This window comes from Muscardinus avellanarius (genome assembly GCF_963383645.1).
Source record: "Muscardinus avellanarius genome assembly, chromosome: 13".
NCBI classification, from domain to species: domain Eukaryota; kingdom Metazoa; phylum Chordata; class Mammalia; order Rodentia; family Gliridae; genus Muscardinus; species Muscardinus avellanarius.
The window spans coordinates 2,015,407-2,032,337 of record NC_137799.1 but is presented as its reverse complement, the minus strand read 5'-3'; the positions used below and the strand labels follow the sequence as shown (position 1 = coordinate 2,032,337).

Genomic DNA, 16,931 nt, shown 5'->3' with positions numbered 1-16,931 from the left:
GGCCTCCAGAATGGGGAGAGAATGGACACCGTTGTTTTAAGGTACTTGGCTAGTAGAGCTTTGTTACAGCAGCCCCAGGACACCAATACAGGAGTTATGGGGAGCGGGGGGGCAGCCCCAAGATGCTGCAGCCCTGGGGGTCCAGGCGACCCCCTATCTGGTTACCCAGGGGCATCCGCGTGGGGCTGAGGAAGTATGCCCTGTCATGCCCCGTGCAGGAGGACACCGCCTCTGTGGGTCTGGGCTGACCGCTAACAGCACGCCCCGCCCTTGGACTGAGCTCTTTTCCTGGGCAGTGGCTCCGCTGATGGCTAATGTGCTGGGGTGGAAATGCGGGAAGAGAGGGCACCCTCCCACCCCAGGGAGCAGAAAGAGGCGGGTCACAGCGGGGGCCTCCCCAGCCAGCCACAGCCCAGCAACAGTGGCCAAGGGTCACCAGGCAAGGGCCTGGGGAGGGGGCTGGCACCGGAGGGAGGGACACTGCATCCCCCACCTCAACTCCACTGAGAGCCCCGCAGCCAGTGAGGCCCCCAGGTCCCTGAGCCCCAGGGCCCGGGCTTGGGGGAGGCGACAGGAAGAACAGGGTGTCCGGGTTGAGGGGCAGGGGCGGGCGCTGCCAGGAAAACTGAGGAGGACCCTGGGGCCTCCGCTCCTCTCCACAGCTCTGAGCTAGGCAGGGCAGTGCGGGGTGAAGGCAGGCCCCAGGTCTCCCCTGTCTCAGATCTAGAAAGGACCCAACAGAAGCCAGACACCCAGGGACAGGACCCCCTTGGGAGCAGAGCTGGCTGTGGGGAGAGGCTCTGAGAAGGAACTCCCTCAGGGCTCCTGCTGATGCAGAAGTGGGCAGGGCGCTCCCTGCAGCCCAGGCCCTGGAGGCTCCCTCCCAGCTCCACCCCTCCTCCCCACTCCATTCCAAGCCTCAGGAGGCCCCTCGGCAAGTGCTTAGGGGTGTGGGAGGCAAAGGGGGGGTCGCCCCAGGAAGGCAAAGCTCTCCTGCCCATCGGGACTCCAGAGGCCTCACCCCAAACCACCGCCAGCCTCACTAGCAATTAATTCTCCCTCCCCATCATTCTTCCCTTCTACAGGGCTCTTCCAGAATGATCAGACAGGGCCCAGATAGAGGGGAGCGGAGCCTGGTCCTGTGCCCCCTTTTCAAAGGCACCCTCTGCCTGGCACTGGCTGCAATGGCCTGGAGGCAGGTGCAGCTCCAGGTCCAGGTCTCCCACCCCCACCCCACCCCATGGTGCCCAAGGCCGCCTGCCATCCCAGAACCCAGCCCTCCAGATGTGGGCCGCACCCTGGTACTATCCCCTCGTGCCCACCTGGGTGCTCAGAACAGGCGGTGGGGCCTCCAGGGAGCTGGACATCTGCCCGAGGCGTCTTCCCAGGCCCCTGGCCAGTCCTCCCAAAGGTGCCCACAACCCAACCCCTGCAATCTGAGACTGTGACCTCCTGTGACTTTCAAGTGTGATTCAGCGGAGGGTCTTGAGGTGGAGAGATTATCCAGGTGGCCCGGAATGTTGGCACAGACTCCTTACAAGAGGGAGGCAGAGGCCTGGGGACAGCGCCATGGTAGAGCGCTTGCCTAACATGCACGGGACCAAAACAAAAAGAAGTAGCAGGGAAGCAAAACAAAAGAATCACAGACGGGCGTGGCAGGCACACTGTCATCCCAGCACTCGGGAGGCTGAGACGGAGGATCACGGCTCCTGGACAGCCCCAGCTACTGAGTGAGGCCCTCTGCAACTCAGTGAGACCCTGTTTCAAAATAAAGAATAAAAAATAGGGCCGGGGGTGTCGCTCGGAGGTCAAATGCCCCTGGGTTCCATACCCTGTACTGCAAAAAAAAAAAAAAAAAAAAAAAAATCATTACAATTATATACATTTCATTCCAAAAGAAAATATCAGGAAACCTCAAAAAAGGAAAGAAAAGGGGGGATTTAGCAAACAAAAGAGGAGACACAGCCATGAGGTGGTAGAGGCTGCTCAGGCCTTTGGACGTGGACGTCCCTGCGGAGGTCTCCGCCTGCAGATGGCCTGTCCTGGGGCACCTCAGCCCCTGCAGTCCGGTAAGCCGGTTCCTCCAACAAACCCCTCTCAGAGAGCTGTTCTTCTATACCCTGCAGAACCCTGACCACATCGGGGTGGGCTCTTAGCAGAGGAGAGCCCCGCCCCGTGTGTGGCCTGGCCAGCAACCTCAGGAGGCCCTAGGTGGAAGCGCAGCCTGGCAGGGTGGCTACTGACCGCAGGGCCGGGAGGTAACGATGTGCCTTCTCTTAGGCCCGGGGCCGGAGCCGATTGGTCGCACAGCTTTGGTAGCTGACGCACCAGCTCCTGGCCCTGCAGAGAGCCCCACCGTCTCCAGGCGTCTGGTGGCCTCCTCCTGTGGTCCAGCTCACTGCTCGGGCTCCACTGATTTCCATAAGCTGGACGCTGGTCTGAAGGCTGCTGGGCTAGACTTAACTGACAGCTATGGGAGAAGACTGTGGGCGCCGCCGCCATCCTCGTGCCCCTTGGCCTGCATCCGCGGTGATGCCAGAGGCCCACTGGGCCGCGCGGTCCCCACTCACGTCAAGGTGAGCAGGCACTGTTGGGGCATCCAGCTCTCGCTCGGCCGTCCATCTGGGGATCGTAGCCTATCGGAACACCCCAGACTGAGCCCGCCATTCTCCTAGGCCGGGGGACGCGCCGGGCTTCAGTTTCCTTCTCCTTCCTCGAATCCCCACCTCATCCCCCGGAGCACGTGCTCGCTCTCCATCAGAGAGGGCTGGCTGTGCACTCCAGACCCTCGTTCCTGCTGGCCGTTTCACACCCTCCACCGTTTCTCTACAGCGCCCAGTTCTCAAAGTGAGACGGCGCTGATGGCAGCTTCACACGGCGACAGCGGAAGCGCCTTGTCTAGAGTCCTCTTTCTCAGCATCCCGTATCGACCCGCGGGGTCACACAGATGGACCGCGTGCCGGAGGCTGAATAATGCCGCCCTCTTGGTCACCGCCCCCTCTGCTGCTCAGCTGGGCTGGCCTCGGCCCGGGGAGGACTTTCTGGCCTGACCCGGCTCCTCTTTGCTGCTCCACTGCACCCTGCACACCCCCGTCCGGGGAGCCATCCCTGGGGACGGTCCTTGCCGTGGGAGGGTGTCCGTTCAGTCTCCAAGCCTCTTCATTTTGAATCACAACACCCCACACACCCCCAATGTGTGCTAATTATATTGTTCTTTTTACTCCACCAAAGTTTAAAATTGTTACAATCTGTTCCATAACCAGACTTTACATAATTACCCAACATTCACCGTAAATCCACTTAAGTGGCTCCTGCCGACCGCACGGACCAGCTGCGCCTCTGCCGCTTGCGTCCTGTATGTGGCATCCCTTTGAGCTGGCCGTGTTCTGTCTTGGGCGGTGTTTTCTGCCACGAAGGGCATCTGCACTGGGGCCGTACTCTCACCCACTCTCTGCGCTTGCGAGGTCTCCTGTGTCATGCACTTGGGTGACATTGTAGCTGGGTATAATAATCTTCCCTCGCTCTTTTTCCTCAGCACTCAGTTTTCTTGGGCCTGCCAACCCCTGCACTTAGCTCCCTGCAGAAAGCCCAACACCAGATGGCTCTGCCCTCCCAAGATGCTGCCTGTTTCTGACTTGTGTGGCTGAAGGACTCTTTGTCCTTCGAGCTCAGTAGATCCAAGAGGTTCAATTCTGGGTGTAATGTGTCCTGCCACTCATCACCCTGGAACCGGGCACAGGGTTTTCCTTTGCTTTGTCAATATATTTCTAAATACGTTCCAAATGTATTTTAAACACTTGAGGCCTGTGGGGCCTCTGCCCAGGGCACAAAGGAGCCGTCAGATGGAGCACGCTCCGCTCTTCATCCTGGCTCTGCATCTGCCTCCGCTGTGCAGTCAGAGCACCTGGCTGGGCCAGTGATTCAATCTCTCCTCTGGTTCCTGCTGGTACAGACTCACTCGGTGATAACTGGGATGGCGCCTGGAGCTCAGATGGTTGCTGGGTCCTGCAATCTCCCTTTTGCCTCAGTCCATGGAGATAAACACACTCATTTCATCTCTGAGTTCTCCTTTTCTTGGAATTCGTCCTCGTCGAGCTGATCTGGTGCCTGAAGCTCTGGCAGGGACTTGCCTTCTGCCTGGAGTTAGACTTCTGGTGGCCGGGTTCTCGTCTGCGAAGTCCGTTCTCTTTCTCTCTCCTCCTTTGCCCCCCCACCCCCCGCTCACTGCAAATGCATCTATTCATTTTATTGCAGTAATGTATAAACAACATAAAACGCAGCACCTGCGCCATCCCTAAGTGCACACCCAGCGCTCCGAGCGTTCACACCCTGTGCGGCTGGCTCCACTTCCCGTTCTCAGGATGCTCAGCATTCCAGATGGAACGTCTGTCCCCACTAAACACTGGCTCCTAGGCCCCGGAGCCCGCTCTCCTTCTGGCCTTGATGGACAACTCAGGGCCTCGCGTGAGTGGGGCCGCAGGGCGCTGGCCTGTGCTGGGCGCGTTTCTTGGTGCCTCGTCGTCCTCATGGTCCACCCTTGTAGCTGGTGTCATGTTTGCTTCTGCTTAAGGCTGAGTGATACTCGAGGGCTGGACGGGCCACAGGCTACTGGTCCCTGGCCTGTCCTTGGACACTGGGGTTCACGTCTCTGCCATCGGGTGCCCTCTTCCTCTGCTCCCTCCCCTGTGTTCCAGCCCGTGTGACCTCGCGACCTTCCTCCAGGTCCAGGGCATGGGAAAGGCCATGTGTCCAGGCCTCAGTCTGCTCCGTCCTCTGCGACCTGTGAAATGTCCTTGCAGGGCCTGTGCCACCCAGCTGGGGATGCCCTGGGGCTCCAAGCTCCTTCCCCAAAGGGTAGCCTGAGGGCGAATTGAACAGATCCCACCAGCAGGGCCCCTGCCGCCCAAGACTCGCCCACCATCATGGACTGTGAGCTCCTAGGCATTCACCAAGAACTTTGTTAACCATGTCGCACCACACAAGATGTTGGCCTCCTCCTCCTGTCTGCCACCTATCTCTAGGCCTGGACTTCAGATGCTGCGGTCACACGAAGACCCACTGTGTTCTCAGAAAACAAGAATGGAAAAAGAAGACACTGTGCAGTTGAAGGGCCAGGAGATGCCGGCCCCGGGCACGGCGGTCAGGCGTCTTCCTTCCGCGCTCTGCGGTGTCTGCGAGCCTCCCATGTGTGGGCTCACTCAGAGCGCACTGTGAGCGCAGAGCCCCGACACCCTCGCACAGCGTCCTGCCCCTGGGTAGCCAGGGTGAGCACCTGGTATCTGTCCAGCCATTCTCTGCTCGGCGGCAGCGGGTGGACAGGGCCAGGCTGCGGGGGCTCTGCGGTCCCTCGAGCTCAGCGTTGTGCATGTCAGGGGCCGAGCCTCACTAATAACGTGTGGGGAGACCGCTGCCTCACTCTGCCGCTCCGTGCGCTCCTCAGTCAGGCGAGGGGCCTCCATCCGCTGCGACCCGGGCAGGCGGGGGCTCCGCGTGCTGGGCAGGCGACACACCTCATTCCTGAGGCCAACGCGAGCCTGTCCTTTGCTCAGACACCCAGTGGTGGTTTTCCAGGGGATGGGCGGGTTGGGGAAAGCAGGTCATTTCCCAAGCACCTTGGTGGTTCAGGGTTTGGTCCCCTGAGAGACAGGGCCCCACACCTGGGCCTCCCCACAGTGGCCCAGCCCACCCTGCCCTGGCAGAGTGTCGAGAAACTAAGGTGGTGCCTGCCTGGCCAGAGGCTGAGGCTCTGCTCACCCGTCTTCCCTCGCCTTTGGGTGCTGCCTCTCTGAGAGGTGAGCCTTGGGTTCCCGTCTGGTTTATAGAATGCATGGAGACCCAGAGAGGTCAGGGATGGATGCCCAGCCAGGGTGGAAGGGTCCGGGGGAGTGGCGCAGACTCTCTGCGAGCATTCTCGGTGTGAATTCAGGTGGCCCGGCCATCCCCAGCTCGAGCTGGCACCACCTGGGGTACTGGGCACCACCCTCCACAGACTCCCTGCAGTGCTGTGCTCTGGATGGGGTCGCGCGGGGCCAAGAAGCAGAGGCGGGCATGGAAGCAGGTGCTTCTGGCCTGGGCATGGAGTCTGGGCGGCTCCAGAGGCCCAGAGCCCACACAGCCGCTGTGGACAGGTGGGGATCTCCGAGCCGCCCACTCCGCCAAGCGGGGTTCAGGAAGCCAGACCTCCCGGCCCGGCGCCTGCCTTGTTACCTGGAGTCAGCCTGTGTGTGGGATGGAGGGCTGAGCCTTGGAGCGGGGCCACCGAGAGCCGGCTCTGAGTCGCAGCCGCGCTCTGCTCCTTCCGGCTTCCATTTCCTGGGGACGCCACTTCCTCAGCACACCAGTTTCCCCAGTTTGCAAGATGTATACACATCTGCGGCAGTGCAGGGACTCCGGAGAGCGCCTCATGCCGTGTGCATGCCTGAGACCAGTGCCAGGCTGCCACGGGGACCGATAACCGAGCGAGCGCCCACCCGGCGTGCCTGATAGCACTGGGGGTGGAAACGGGTCCAGGACCCTGAGGGCCTGCATGGGAGAGGTCAGGACAGACAGAACTTTCCCACCTGGCTGGGCATTGGCCCCACCTGGCAGAAGGAAGGGAAGGTGGCCATAGCTCTGGGACGGCCATCCTGGGTGCCAGGCCCCCAGGACAAGCCCCCAGGCTTTAGTGGCAGCCTCCATCCAGTCTCCCTTCCCCCAGCTTGTCATCCCCATCTCTAAGACTTCTGGTATTAGGTGGCGCAGGCAGGGCTGCTGGGCGCTGGGTCCGTCCTCCTCTGGGGCACTCTGGGCGAGGGTTGGGGGGACAGGGCCTGGGCGCCCTCCCCGCACCCCCGGGCCATTCCACTGCAGCGCGGGGGGGTGGGGTGGGGTGGCGCGATGGTTGCGCCCGGCGCCGCCCCCGCCGCCGCCTCCCGCGCCGAGCGAGCGCTCCCGCAGGATGGCGCGGGCCAAGCTGCCGCGCTCGCCGTCCGAGAGCAAGGCGGGCCCGGGGGGCGCCCCCGCCGGCGCCTCGGCCCCCGAGGAGCCGCACGGGCTCAGCCCGCTACTGCCAGCTCGCGGCGGGGGCTCCGTGGGCAGCGACGTGGGCCAGAGGTAGGGGCGGCGCGGCCTGGGACGCAGCACCGCCGGGAGGGGCTTTGCATCTCTAGCATCCCGCCACGCTGCCTGGCCTGCAGCCCGCGAGGGGGGCCTGGGTCCAGCCGGCTGCCCCTGTGCGCCCCCGGCCCCCCCCCCCCCCGGGCCCCTGCTTAGAGGCTGAGCGCCAGGGCCTGCGGCTAAGAGCAGGGGAGGCTAGACCTGGGCGCTGTGCCCTTTCTGGGAGCCGCACTCAGGTTGGTTCCAGGGCTGCCTGGCAGGGACACAGGTGCTGGGAGGTGAGTAGGCCTGTCCAGGCGTTCCCCACAGGTGCACAGCGCACAGGCAGGGGTGCAGTTGGGGCTCGGGTGCCTGCGGGAGCCCCTGGCAGCCAGGGCGCACAAGGCTGTGCCTGGGGCAGCTGCGGCCCTCCGTACCCCATCTCCTGGATGAGGACACTGAGGCCGGAGCCAGGAGCCATGCCTGGGGCCCAGGCTGAGATGAATCAGACCTGGACACATGGTGGGCAGAGGGAGCGGCTCCTGGGGCGCCGGTCCTTCAGGGAGGAGTGGGCAGCCCCACCAGGCAGGGGAGCAGTGGGAGTCAGGCTGCGGGCGCTGGCAGCGGCGGGCCTGGCAGATGGCTGGCCGAGGTGCCCTGGGTGCCCCCTTAGGCTGTCTTGGCCTCTCACACACACACTCACTTCCTGTCCCCATAGTACCACTGCCATGTTCCCATTTGCCAGAAGAAACTGTTGAGGTTTTGTGGGTGGCCACAGCCCTCCTGTGACTGCTGGGCAGCCCCGGGGCAGCAGGGTGGTGAGAGTGCCAGGGCCCCACTGCTCTGCTCCCCTCCTCTTCCTGGATGCTGTAGGGGCTGGTGACCCCCGAGGCTCTACTGACAGCCAGCCTGGCCCCTGCAAGGGCTGGCCCGCAGCGAAGGCAGGTCCTGCCCACGCTGTGTCTGAGCCCGCAGTGCAGCCTGGGAGCTGGAGCACGGGCTTCCTCCTCCAGGAAGCCTTCCCCCACGCCTGCCCCTGCCCTCTGGACTGCAAACTGCTGAGCTTGTCTCTCAGCAGCCTCTGTGTACCCCACAGCAGCTCCCAAGCACAGGCTCCTCAGCAGCTGCCCCAGAGCTCCCCCCGTGACGCTGCGTGGCCGTCCCTGTGGCTTCGTGACCCCAGGACCCCCCGGGCCCTGCCCACCTGCTGCCTCCCCCAGCCTGCACGCCTCAACCCACTTTGATAACCTGTGAAGCTGTCCACCCACCTTCTGTCCACTGTCTCCCCAGGGACACTGCCCTGCCCTGCCCAGTGCTGCCTCGTTCCCTGCAGGGGCCTCTCCACTCACCGCTGGCCCCGGCCCCCCGTCCACACATCCCTGCCCACTGCCCCTTTTGCATCTTCCCCAGCCTGGCCTCCATCCCTGGAGCTCCCTGCAAGCCCGAGGCGTCCACAGGGCAGCCCTCGGACACCACCATGGCTCTGCTTTTCTCCAAGGACCCCCAGTTTGTGGTACCTCCAGCCTGTCAAAGTCTAAGGGCAGCAGGCAGAGCCCCCCAGCCCCCACGCCCAAAGCCTGCCCACCCAGGTATTCCTGAGCTCACGAGACAGTCTTCTGGAACACATGCTTACCCAAGCCCTCCTGCCCTGCACCTCCAGACCTAGGCAGCCCCGAACCGCCCCCCCAGGAGCCTGGCCCTTCTCCCCAGCCCCCCACATAGCCCTCTCAGCTCCCATGAGCTCCTCCCGGCCGGCCCGTGCTGGCCTTCCTTCTGGTTTTCAACACCCAGCTTCACACCCTCCGAGCCCCCGCCAAGAGCACCCCTTTGAAGCCCCCAGTCGTCATCACACTGAGACAGCCCCTCCCGTGGACACCCATCTTCTCTGGGGGGCCCCATCTGATTCAGCTCCTCTGGGCCCTCAGTATTCCACACTTAAGAGCTTTGCTTTTCTCCCCCTCCCCCTCCCCCAGAACAGGTGGCGGGGTTATCCCTGACCCAGCACCGTGGAGTGCTCCTGGTTCCTTAGTGGTAAGAGTGGCCCCAGGGCAGCAGGGATGGGTTTTCTCAGCTTTACCAGCGGGCAGTGCAAGGTGAGGGTGCGGCCGGGCTGGCCCCGAGGCCCCTCGCCTTGGCCGCAGAGGCCTTCTGGGTCTCCCCGCGCCATCTTGGGGCCTTCCGGCTCTACGTGTCTTTCCTCATCCCTCTGTCGGGACCCCTGTTGTCCTGGGCTAGGGGACCCCTGTGCAACCCCCAGTTCAACTTAGTGACCTCCGTAAAGACCTTCCCTACCAATGCAGTCTCGTCCTGGGCCTGGGGATCGGGGCTCAACACGCGAGCTTGGGGGGAGACAGTTTCAACACGCGAGCTTGGGGGGAGACAGTTTGGGCCAGAATGAAAGGGTCCCTTTGCTCCATGTGGGGCCCTGTGAGACTTGATGGCTCTGAGGTGAACTGTGCACCTCCAAAATCCCTGAATAGGGAACCCCTTTTTCTTGAGGCACCTTACAGCATCAGGGCTCGTGTAGTGAAGAGGGAAGCGGTCACCCAGACACGCTGTCACCCGAGCCTCAGGCAGCTCCTGGTGGGCAGGACCTCCATGTGCTGGTGTGTGGACCCAGCTGTGGGTGACACTCCAGGGTGAGGCCATCACCCTGCGCCGGCTGCGGTGCGGCTGATGGAGGCGCAGGGTGGTGCCTCGGTCCCCAGCTGCTGTAACAGGTCTTGCTGGCCACTTGGGTTTGCATACTCCAGACAGAACCAGCTCCCCTTCCTCTCCCTCCCTCCTCACACCGCAGCTCACCTGGGAGGGTCACCCAGGTGGCGGCCACTGCTCACACCGCGCCGGCCGCAGCCAGGGCTGCGCTGGCCCACAGCTGCCATGTCCCTTTGCCCATAGGCCAGCATCCTGCCCAGGGGACACCGAGCTACCTTGCTTGACAGGCCCCTCTGTGTGAGCCCCGGCTGGGTTACAGTGCCTGGGGCCCTTCCTGGACCCAGGACACAGGCCTTGGGCAGTGCACAGTGGACGCCCGCCCGGTTGTCGGTGCTGTGTGGGGATGAGGAGGGGTGTGGCCAGGAGCAGGGCTCATCTCAGTCATTCCAGAGGTGCTGCTCTGCACACAGTAGGGCTCATAGAGGACACTGAGGAGGGACCCCCCCACCCCCGCAGACCAGGCTCCCGTCCCACTGGATATGGGGCCAGGCTGGGTGGTGCCTGTTCCTGGTCCCACTGGAGGCCCTGGCCCCAGCCTAGAGTTTAGGGCAGTGCTGGGGCCAGAGAGAGGGAACCCCAGCTGGACAGACACACGGAATCTGCTAGAAGCTCCTTGTGGCCCAAGGCTAGACCCAGGTAAGCCTAGGCACCCCTACGCTGTGCAGAGCTGCCAACCCAAGCCAGGACCTAATGCTCCCTGGGTGGGCCCAGCACCCCCCACATCAGGAGTGCTGGAGGGAGCTGCCCGCCCAGAGCCCACACAGGCCATGGCGGGGTGCTGGCTGAGCCCTGCAGACTCCCTCCTGCCTGCCTGTGTACCCTGGGGAAGGCAGCAGTCCTCCCTGGACCTGCTTCCTCCTCTAGAAAGGGGGCTGCTCTGAAGCCTTGGCAGGGCTGGCCCAGAACACCGCACAACCAGCAAGGCCCAAGACCCCTGCACCCCAGCCAGCCCCCACATGGCAGCCCTCCAAGCCTTAGCTCTCCACCCCGGACAGGCTGTCTGGGTCTGGTCCCACGGAAGGGCGTGCCTCAGTTCCCCAAGAAGTCATCAGCTCCCAGCCCCAGCCTGTCCAGTCACAGGAGGCCCTGGGGCGGGGCTGGTGGGCCTCTGGGAGGGGCCCGGGGAGCAGGAGAGAAGTCAGGCAGGTGGGCCAAGCAGACCCTGGCCGCGCACGCCCTGGCCGGAGCTGCTTTCGGCATCCTCAGGTGCAGGGCGGTGGACGGAGCTATTCCTGGGCACTGACGGGGTCTGGAGCTTGCTTGGCACTGAGCAGGGCAGAGCGCGGCTCACTAGGTGTGGCTAGGGCACCCTGTCCGCATTATGGCTGGCACCCCCAAGGGACCAAGGTGTGGGGTTGCATGTGCCAGCCCCACGGGCTGTGCTGGCCCTCCACAGCAGCGGCAGGCCTGGCTTCTGCCCCAGCTCGCCCTGCATGCTCGGCTTCCTCCCTTGGCACCACCCGCTCTGCCCGGGGCTCTGTAGGTCAGGGTATGTGGTCCCAGTGCCCTTGGCCCTGCCCAGAGCCCCACCCGGTCCCGGATCCCAGCCCCCAGGCCACTGGCCTTCTGCACTGACCTGTCCACTCTGTCCCCAGGCGTCATGTGGAAGATTTCAGCTTGGACTCCTCCCTCTCTCAGTAAGTGCTGTGCAGGGGAGGGGGCTTGCGGGGACAGATGTGTCCTCACAGCCCTGGGGAGAGTCCACTCTGCCCAGTGCCATGCCCTGCAGCCAAGCAGGGACAATGCAGCTGGCCAGCACTTCCCAGTACCAGTGGTGCTGCCTGGCGCGGGACTGGGACGGGACAGTGAGTGCCCCGGGGAAGAGGCCTGAGTGCGGGAAACAGGCGCTCAGAGGCGGGAAGCCAGGCCTTGCCCCGGTGGCCAGGCCCTGGGGGCAGCCGAGGGCTGATGGGGATCTGCCACAGTGCCCATCCTGGCCTCAGCCCCCTTGCTGCCTGTGCAGGCTGAGGTCCCCGGAGCCAAGTGGCCTCCAAAAGGGGCACCCCTGCCTGCGGCGAGCCCCAGCTGGGACCAGGGCTCTGCCGGTCTCGTTTCTGGCTTGGGCTAAGAATGAGATCTAGAGCTGGCTTTGAGGAGGGCCACCAGCGCTGCCCTGCTCCCTGGGGCCCCCACGAGGGGCCTGTTCATCACTGATTGCATTAATTAGCTTAATTGGCAGCTGTAACTACTGTGGCCTTTGTGCTTCCAGCCGCTGGGCTTCACGGCGCCTCCCTGCCCCTGGGCTCAGGCCTGTCAGTCTCCCAAGTAGCCGTGGCTGGGCCGCCAGGGCCGCAGTCCATGCTCTGTCTCTCAGCCTCACAGCCTGGCGCCCCGAGGAACCTGGCCCCGCTTGGGGAGGGACCGTTGGCAAGTGTGCATATGTCAAGGGCCTGAGGCTGTAGTCACGCCGCCCCCGAGCTGCCACTGGTCAGCGTGTGGACCGGGCCAGGGCCATCCGTTTCCCAGCTGGGGCTCAGAGAGCCCAGGCCTGCCCTTCCCGCCAGCCTAGGAAGGAGACCTAACAGCAGCAGTCATCCTGGTCCCCACAACACCCACCTGCTCCTGGGCCAGTTGGGGTCAGTACGTGGTACTCGGCGGCACTAACTCCTAGGAGCCCCCCTGGGGCACTGGGGGAGCAAGAAGAGGCCCTCACCCCATCCTCTGAGCTGGACCCAGAGCCATTCTGGGGCTGTGTCACACAGGTGGGATCCCTACTGCAGCCCCACGGGGGGGCATCAGGCTTTGGGGATACATGGGTCTCCGTGCCCACTCCAGCTGGCCCTCTGTTCAGAGGGGAGTTATTGAGTGGGATAGGCTAGTGTCCAGGCAGCCCACCCGTGGCCCCTTCCCACCTGCCCACCCAAGCAGCCGGGGCCCAGTGCTTGCCTCTCCAGGGCCCCAGGCTGGTCGGAATGGTGGGTGAGCCTGGGTGGGGCCAGCGGGCACAGCCAGGCCCATGGATTTTCAGCATCCGGCCCAGCACTGGCCTTGTCAATGGGGCCGCAGAGCTGGCCCTGCGCTAATGGCACCTCCCAGGCCCCCTCCTGGAGGCACCTGGGGAGAAGCCGGAGGCAGCACAGCCGGGCTCGCTCTAACTTCTCCATTGACTAAGCGCTCTGCTGCCAGGCCCCCACCACGCCGTGGGTGGCAGCTCCTGTCACCCTTCCCGCTCCCCCGTGAGGAAGCCGAGCGAGGGGGCGGAGGCAGTGGAGGGCAGGTGAGGGCCGAGGCCGTGCCCGCTGCCCAGCGTACCCAGGTCTCCATCACAGGGCCACGAGCCTTCCGTGACCCCTAAGAGCTTCCAATAGGCCTGGAAGGTGCCTGGGCCGGGCTGGGGGGCTCACAAAGGGGCTCGTGCTCTGCACCAGCTGGGCTGCCTGAAGCTGACCCCGGGCAGGCTCACTGCTGGCTGCTGCTTCTCGGTGAGTCCCTGGGGCAGATGACCCCTGCCACCATAAACATCCTGCGGGTGAGATGGACAGCTTTAATCTGTTTGTGGCGGCGCTAGAAGTGGGCAGCCGCAGCTCGTTAACCATTAAAAGTGAAGGCTTCATTAATTTATCTGGCACTGCAGGACTCCAGCTTGCAGGGACCATGCTGCTGGGCCGTGGGTAGAGACTCTTCCCCTGTGGGGGGAAGCGCTGTCCACCCACTGCCCGGGGCACTGCCCAGATGGGTGTCAGCAGTGGCTGGGGCTGGCACTCGCCCCACTGAGAGGTGGCTCAGTGTTCTGTTCTGAAGGCGGCCAGCCAGAGCATCTGGTCTAGGCAGAGCCGGGCACCTGCCCAGGGGGGCAGCAGGCAGCCGGCAGTCAGAGGGAAGCCTCTGTCAGAGAGGCAGGCAGAGCTGATGGAGGAAGATGAGACCAGGCAGGGAGGGCAGAGAGGTGGAGAGAGGACTGGGGTGCTCAGCTCAAGCAGGGTGGGCAGGCGCAGGGGCCACAGGAGGTAGGAAATGCCTGGGCCCCCAGCACATGCTGGGAGCAGAGCTGGCTCTGTCTGGGCAGCGGAGGGGACCAGCAGCTGCTGCAGAGGCCTGGGGAGGGGCTGGCAGGTGGCAGAAGCAGGGAATTCTGCCCAAGCATTAGCCTAACTTCTGTGCCAGCACTGCCCCACGGCCTGGGCAATGGGGAGAGGGGCTGTGGTCTCGTGGCGGGGAGGCCCAAGGTGGAGGTTGCATCTGGTGGGGGCGTCTTGCTGGCAGAGTCCAGAGGTGGCCCAGCACAGCATGGCCAGGGCAGACGTGTCCGTCCTGTCTGTGCCTTCTCCATCCTCCTCTGAAGTCTTGGGGCCCGGGTCCCCTCCCACAGGCCTCGTCTCCAAATGCCTTCAGGTTTAAGTTTCCACCCTTGTAGCCTTGCATGGGGATTAAACTCTGAATTAAACTCCAGCCATGTCCAGGCCAGAGCAGGGAGCTGCCAGAGGGCAAGCGAGCTGGCCCAGCGGGCTGGGGGATCACTGCGCAGCCGGAACTGAATGCCCGGGGCTGGCTGGGCACACCTGCCACCAACCCTGGGTCCCCACACTTAGGGGTGAGGTGGGGGTCTGGAGGCAGGAAGGATGCTGCGAACAGGGCGCTCAGGGGCCCAGGAAGGAGAGGGACTCGGCCGCCACATCCTGGCACCTGCCAGGGCCCACGGAGGCTCTAGGCCAGTGGAGAGGGTGGGGTGGGCAGCGGCTAGGACTTTGTTGTGGGCAGGGCAGGAGGTGGAGCGGTGAGTTCACCAGCCCCAGCGGTGCTGTGAGGGCCCAGGTGGGTCTGCAGACCCCATTAGTGAGGTAGGTGGCACTGGGGGCCTGGGGCCCCGGCCTGAGAAGTGCCCACTCTGCCCCTTGCTGCCCTCACCCGGCCAGGCCTGACCCAGCTTGTTGATCTGCAGCCGTCCAGCCCAGCCTGGCCCAGCAGCTCCAGCAGGAAGGCATTTAACACGGGGTTCTCTGGCAGGAGCCAAGGAGGGTGTGTGCAGGGCCACAGTGGGGTCCTGGGGCACCGGCCACTGGTGTGGAGTATCCCCTGTCTAGCCCAGGGTTCTGGGGTGGCTAGGTGACCACCCTGCACCAGGACAGGCTGAGCTGGATTCCTAGGGCAAGGGCCCAGCCACTGGTCCTTCCTGGCTGGAGCTCTGTGGTCAGCAGGGCCACAGGTCAGGCCTCCCAGGGGCCCACGACATGGCTTGCCTCAGGGGCTGCACCCACACACCGTCTACAGCACTTCCTTGAGTGTGCTGCGCTTGGGGTACAATGACTGTTTTAAACACCTCTCAGATGTTGGGGCAGCCAGGCAGGAACATCAGACCCAAACTGCCTCGATAGAGCCGCACCCACTCGGGAACAGCGGCTGCTCACAGCCCACGTGCTGTGGATGATGGCGGGGAGAGGTGGGGCAGGGATCCTGGCAGGTATCTGCCTCCCATCCGCGGGTGGGCAGCTGGCTGCCTCCTCCAGGCGGCCCTCCAAGATCCCTTCTACCCTCCTGTGTCAGGGCTGCGCCTATTGGTCCCAAGGGAGGAAGGGTGGCCCCACCTGACCCGGCTCTGGGGCGTGGAGGGAGACAGAGCCTGTGGTTAAGGGTGCTGAGGTCACCCTGGGAGTCCAGGAGGCTACTTCCCTCACCGCGGGGTGTGGCCCCAGGGGGCACTTGATCCCCCATTCCCAGAGGGAAGCACAGCACATGGAGAGGGGGCTGGCGGTGGGTGGGCAGTGGACTCACCCTTCTGGCGCCCTCAGGCCACCCCAGTTGGGCCGCTGTGGTCTGCTTTCAGGACCTCAGGAAGCCCAGGCTGGAGTGGAGGCCTCAGGGGCAGGCCCAGTGGGCAGCCACATGTGGAAAGACTGGGGCGCCTGGACTGAGGGACGAGGACCTCTGCTAGGGGGCTCCCCGCGGCCTGCTGGACAGCTCAGGTGTGGCCACTCCGTGGCAGCCCACCTGGCCAGGCTGTGGCTCCTCCAGGCTGCAGGCCATGGCCCCAGAACGCAGCCACCAGAGCCTGCAGGTACAGGGTACAGCAACTGACCTCAGCCCCTGGGCATCCACATAGGCCCTGCGGGGTGCCACAGAAGGCGCCAGAGAGCGCACCTCTGCAGGGCTGAGACCCTGCACGCTCTTGGCCGGCGGCCCCAGGGGCCACAGGAAGTTTGGAGAAGGCCGTAGCAGGTGGCTGCTTTGGACACGGGGCCCTCCCCAGTCCACCTGCCTTTTCCACTCGTGTTTTGGGGACACGTCAGTGGGGCTGGGGCCTCAGCCTTGCCTCCCCAAGCCCAGTGCCCTCTCCTGTCCCCAGGGTCCAGGTGGAGTTCTACGTCAATGAGAACACCTTCAAGGAGCGGCTCAAGCTATTTTTCATCAAAAACCAAAGATCCAGTGAGTGGGGGCCCGGGGCGTGCTCCTTCCCTGGGGCAAGGGGCAGGCACCCGAAGCGAGCCTGGCAGCCATGCCAGCAGTGCATGGACTGGGGCCATGTGGCTCAGTGGTGGGTGCAGGGTGCTCTGCCTGGCTTTGCACTGCCTTAGGCGCCTCCTCCGGGAAGCCGAGGCCAAGAACTGTGGACTGTCCCCACCACTGGACACCAGCTGGGCTGGCCACCCAAGCCACCAGCTGGGCCTTCTCTGTGGCCCCCTCCCCATCCCGTCCTTGTCCCTCCCCCATACTTCCCAGCCTCGAGATGGGCTGTCCTGGGCCCCCACCCAGATGCAGGAATGGGACTCAGAGGTTATTTGTGTGGGCCCCAAGCCCAGCCTCCCCATGGAGCACGGCGGCTTCAGGACCCATGCCCCACCTCCTGGGATGGACTCTGCACCTGCTCTTCCAGCAAAGGGGTGCCTCTTGGGGGCTGGCCCAGTAGCACCGTCCGCTCCCTCCCCGGGCAGCCCAGGGCACGGGAGGAACTGCTGAGAGCCGAGCCCTGCCCGCCCTCTCCGACAGGCCTGCGGATCCGGCTGTTCAACTTCTCCCTCAAGCTCCTCACCTGCCTGCTCTACATCATCCGTGTCCTTCTGGACAACCCGGACCTGGGCATCGGGTGGTGAGTGGCCTGCAGGGCTGGGGCTGTGGGGTCCTGGGCTCCGCCTGCCCGCTCTCATCACAGGGGTTCATGTGAGAGACCGTAACCAGCACCCAGCTGGGCCTCCAGAAAGCCCCGGGCG

The 16,931-nt window shown here is 64.3% G+C and overlaps 1 protein-coding gene across 5 annotated transcripts in view; it reads left to right on the top strand.

Annotated features, from left to right (window-relative positions):
• The window catches only part of KCNT1 (potassium sodium-activated channel subfamily T member 1), a gene marked incomplete at both ends in the record, with an annotated part of 60,038 nt that overhangs the window by 15,375 nt on the left and 27,732 nt on the right, over positions 1–16,931 (top strand). For 2 of the 5 annotated variants that reach the window (XM_080709535.1, XM_080709531.1), the window contains 2 exons: positions 16,070–16,149; positions 16,711–16,810. In XM_080709535.1, the coding sequence (XP_080565661.1) occupies positions 16,070–16,149; positions 16,711–16,810 (180 nt within the window). Of the gene's footprint in view, positions 1–6,937; positions 7,093–11,384; positions 11,427–16,069; positions 16,150–16,710; positions 16,811–16,931 lie in introns of those variants that run through there. The other 3 variants (XM_080709532.1, XM_080709534.1, XM_080709533.1) reach the window with 3 other exon arrangements.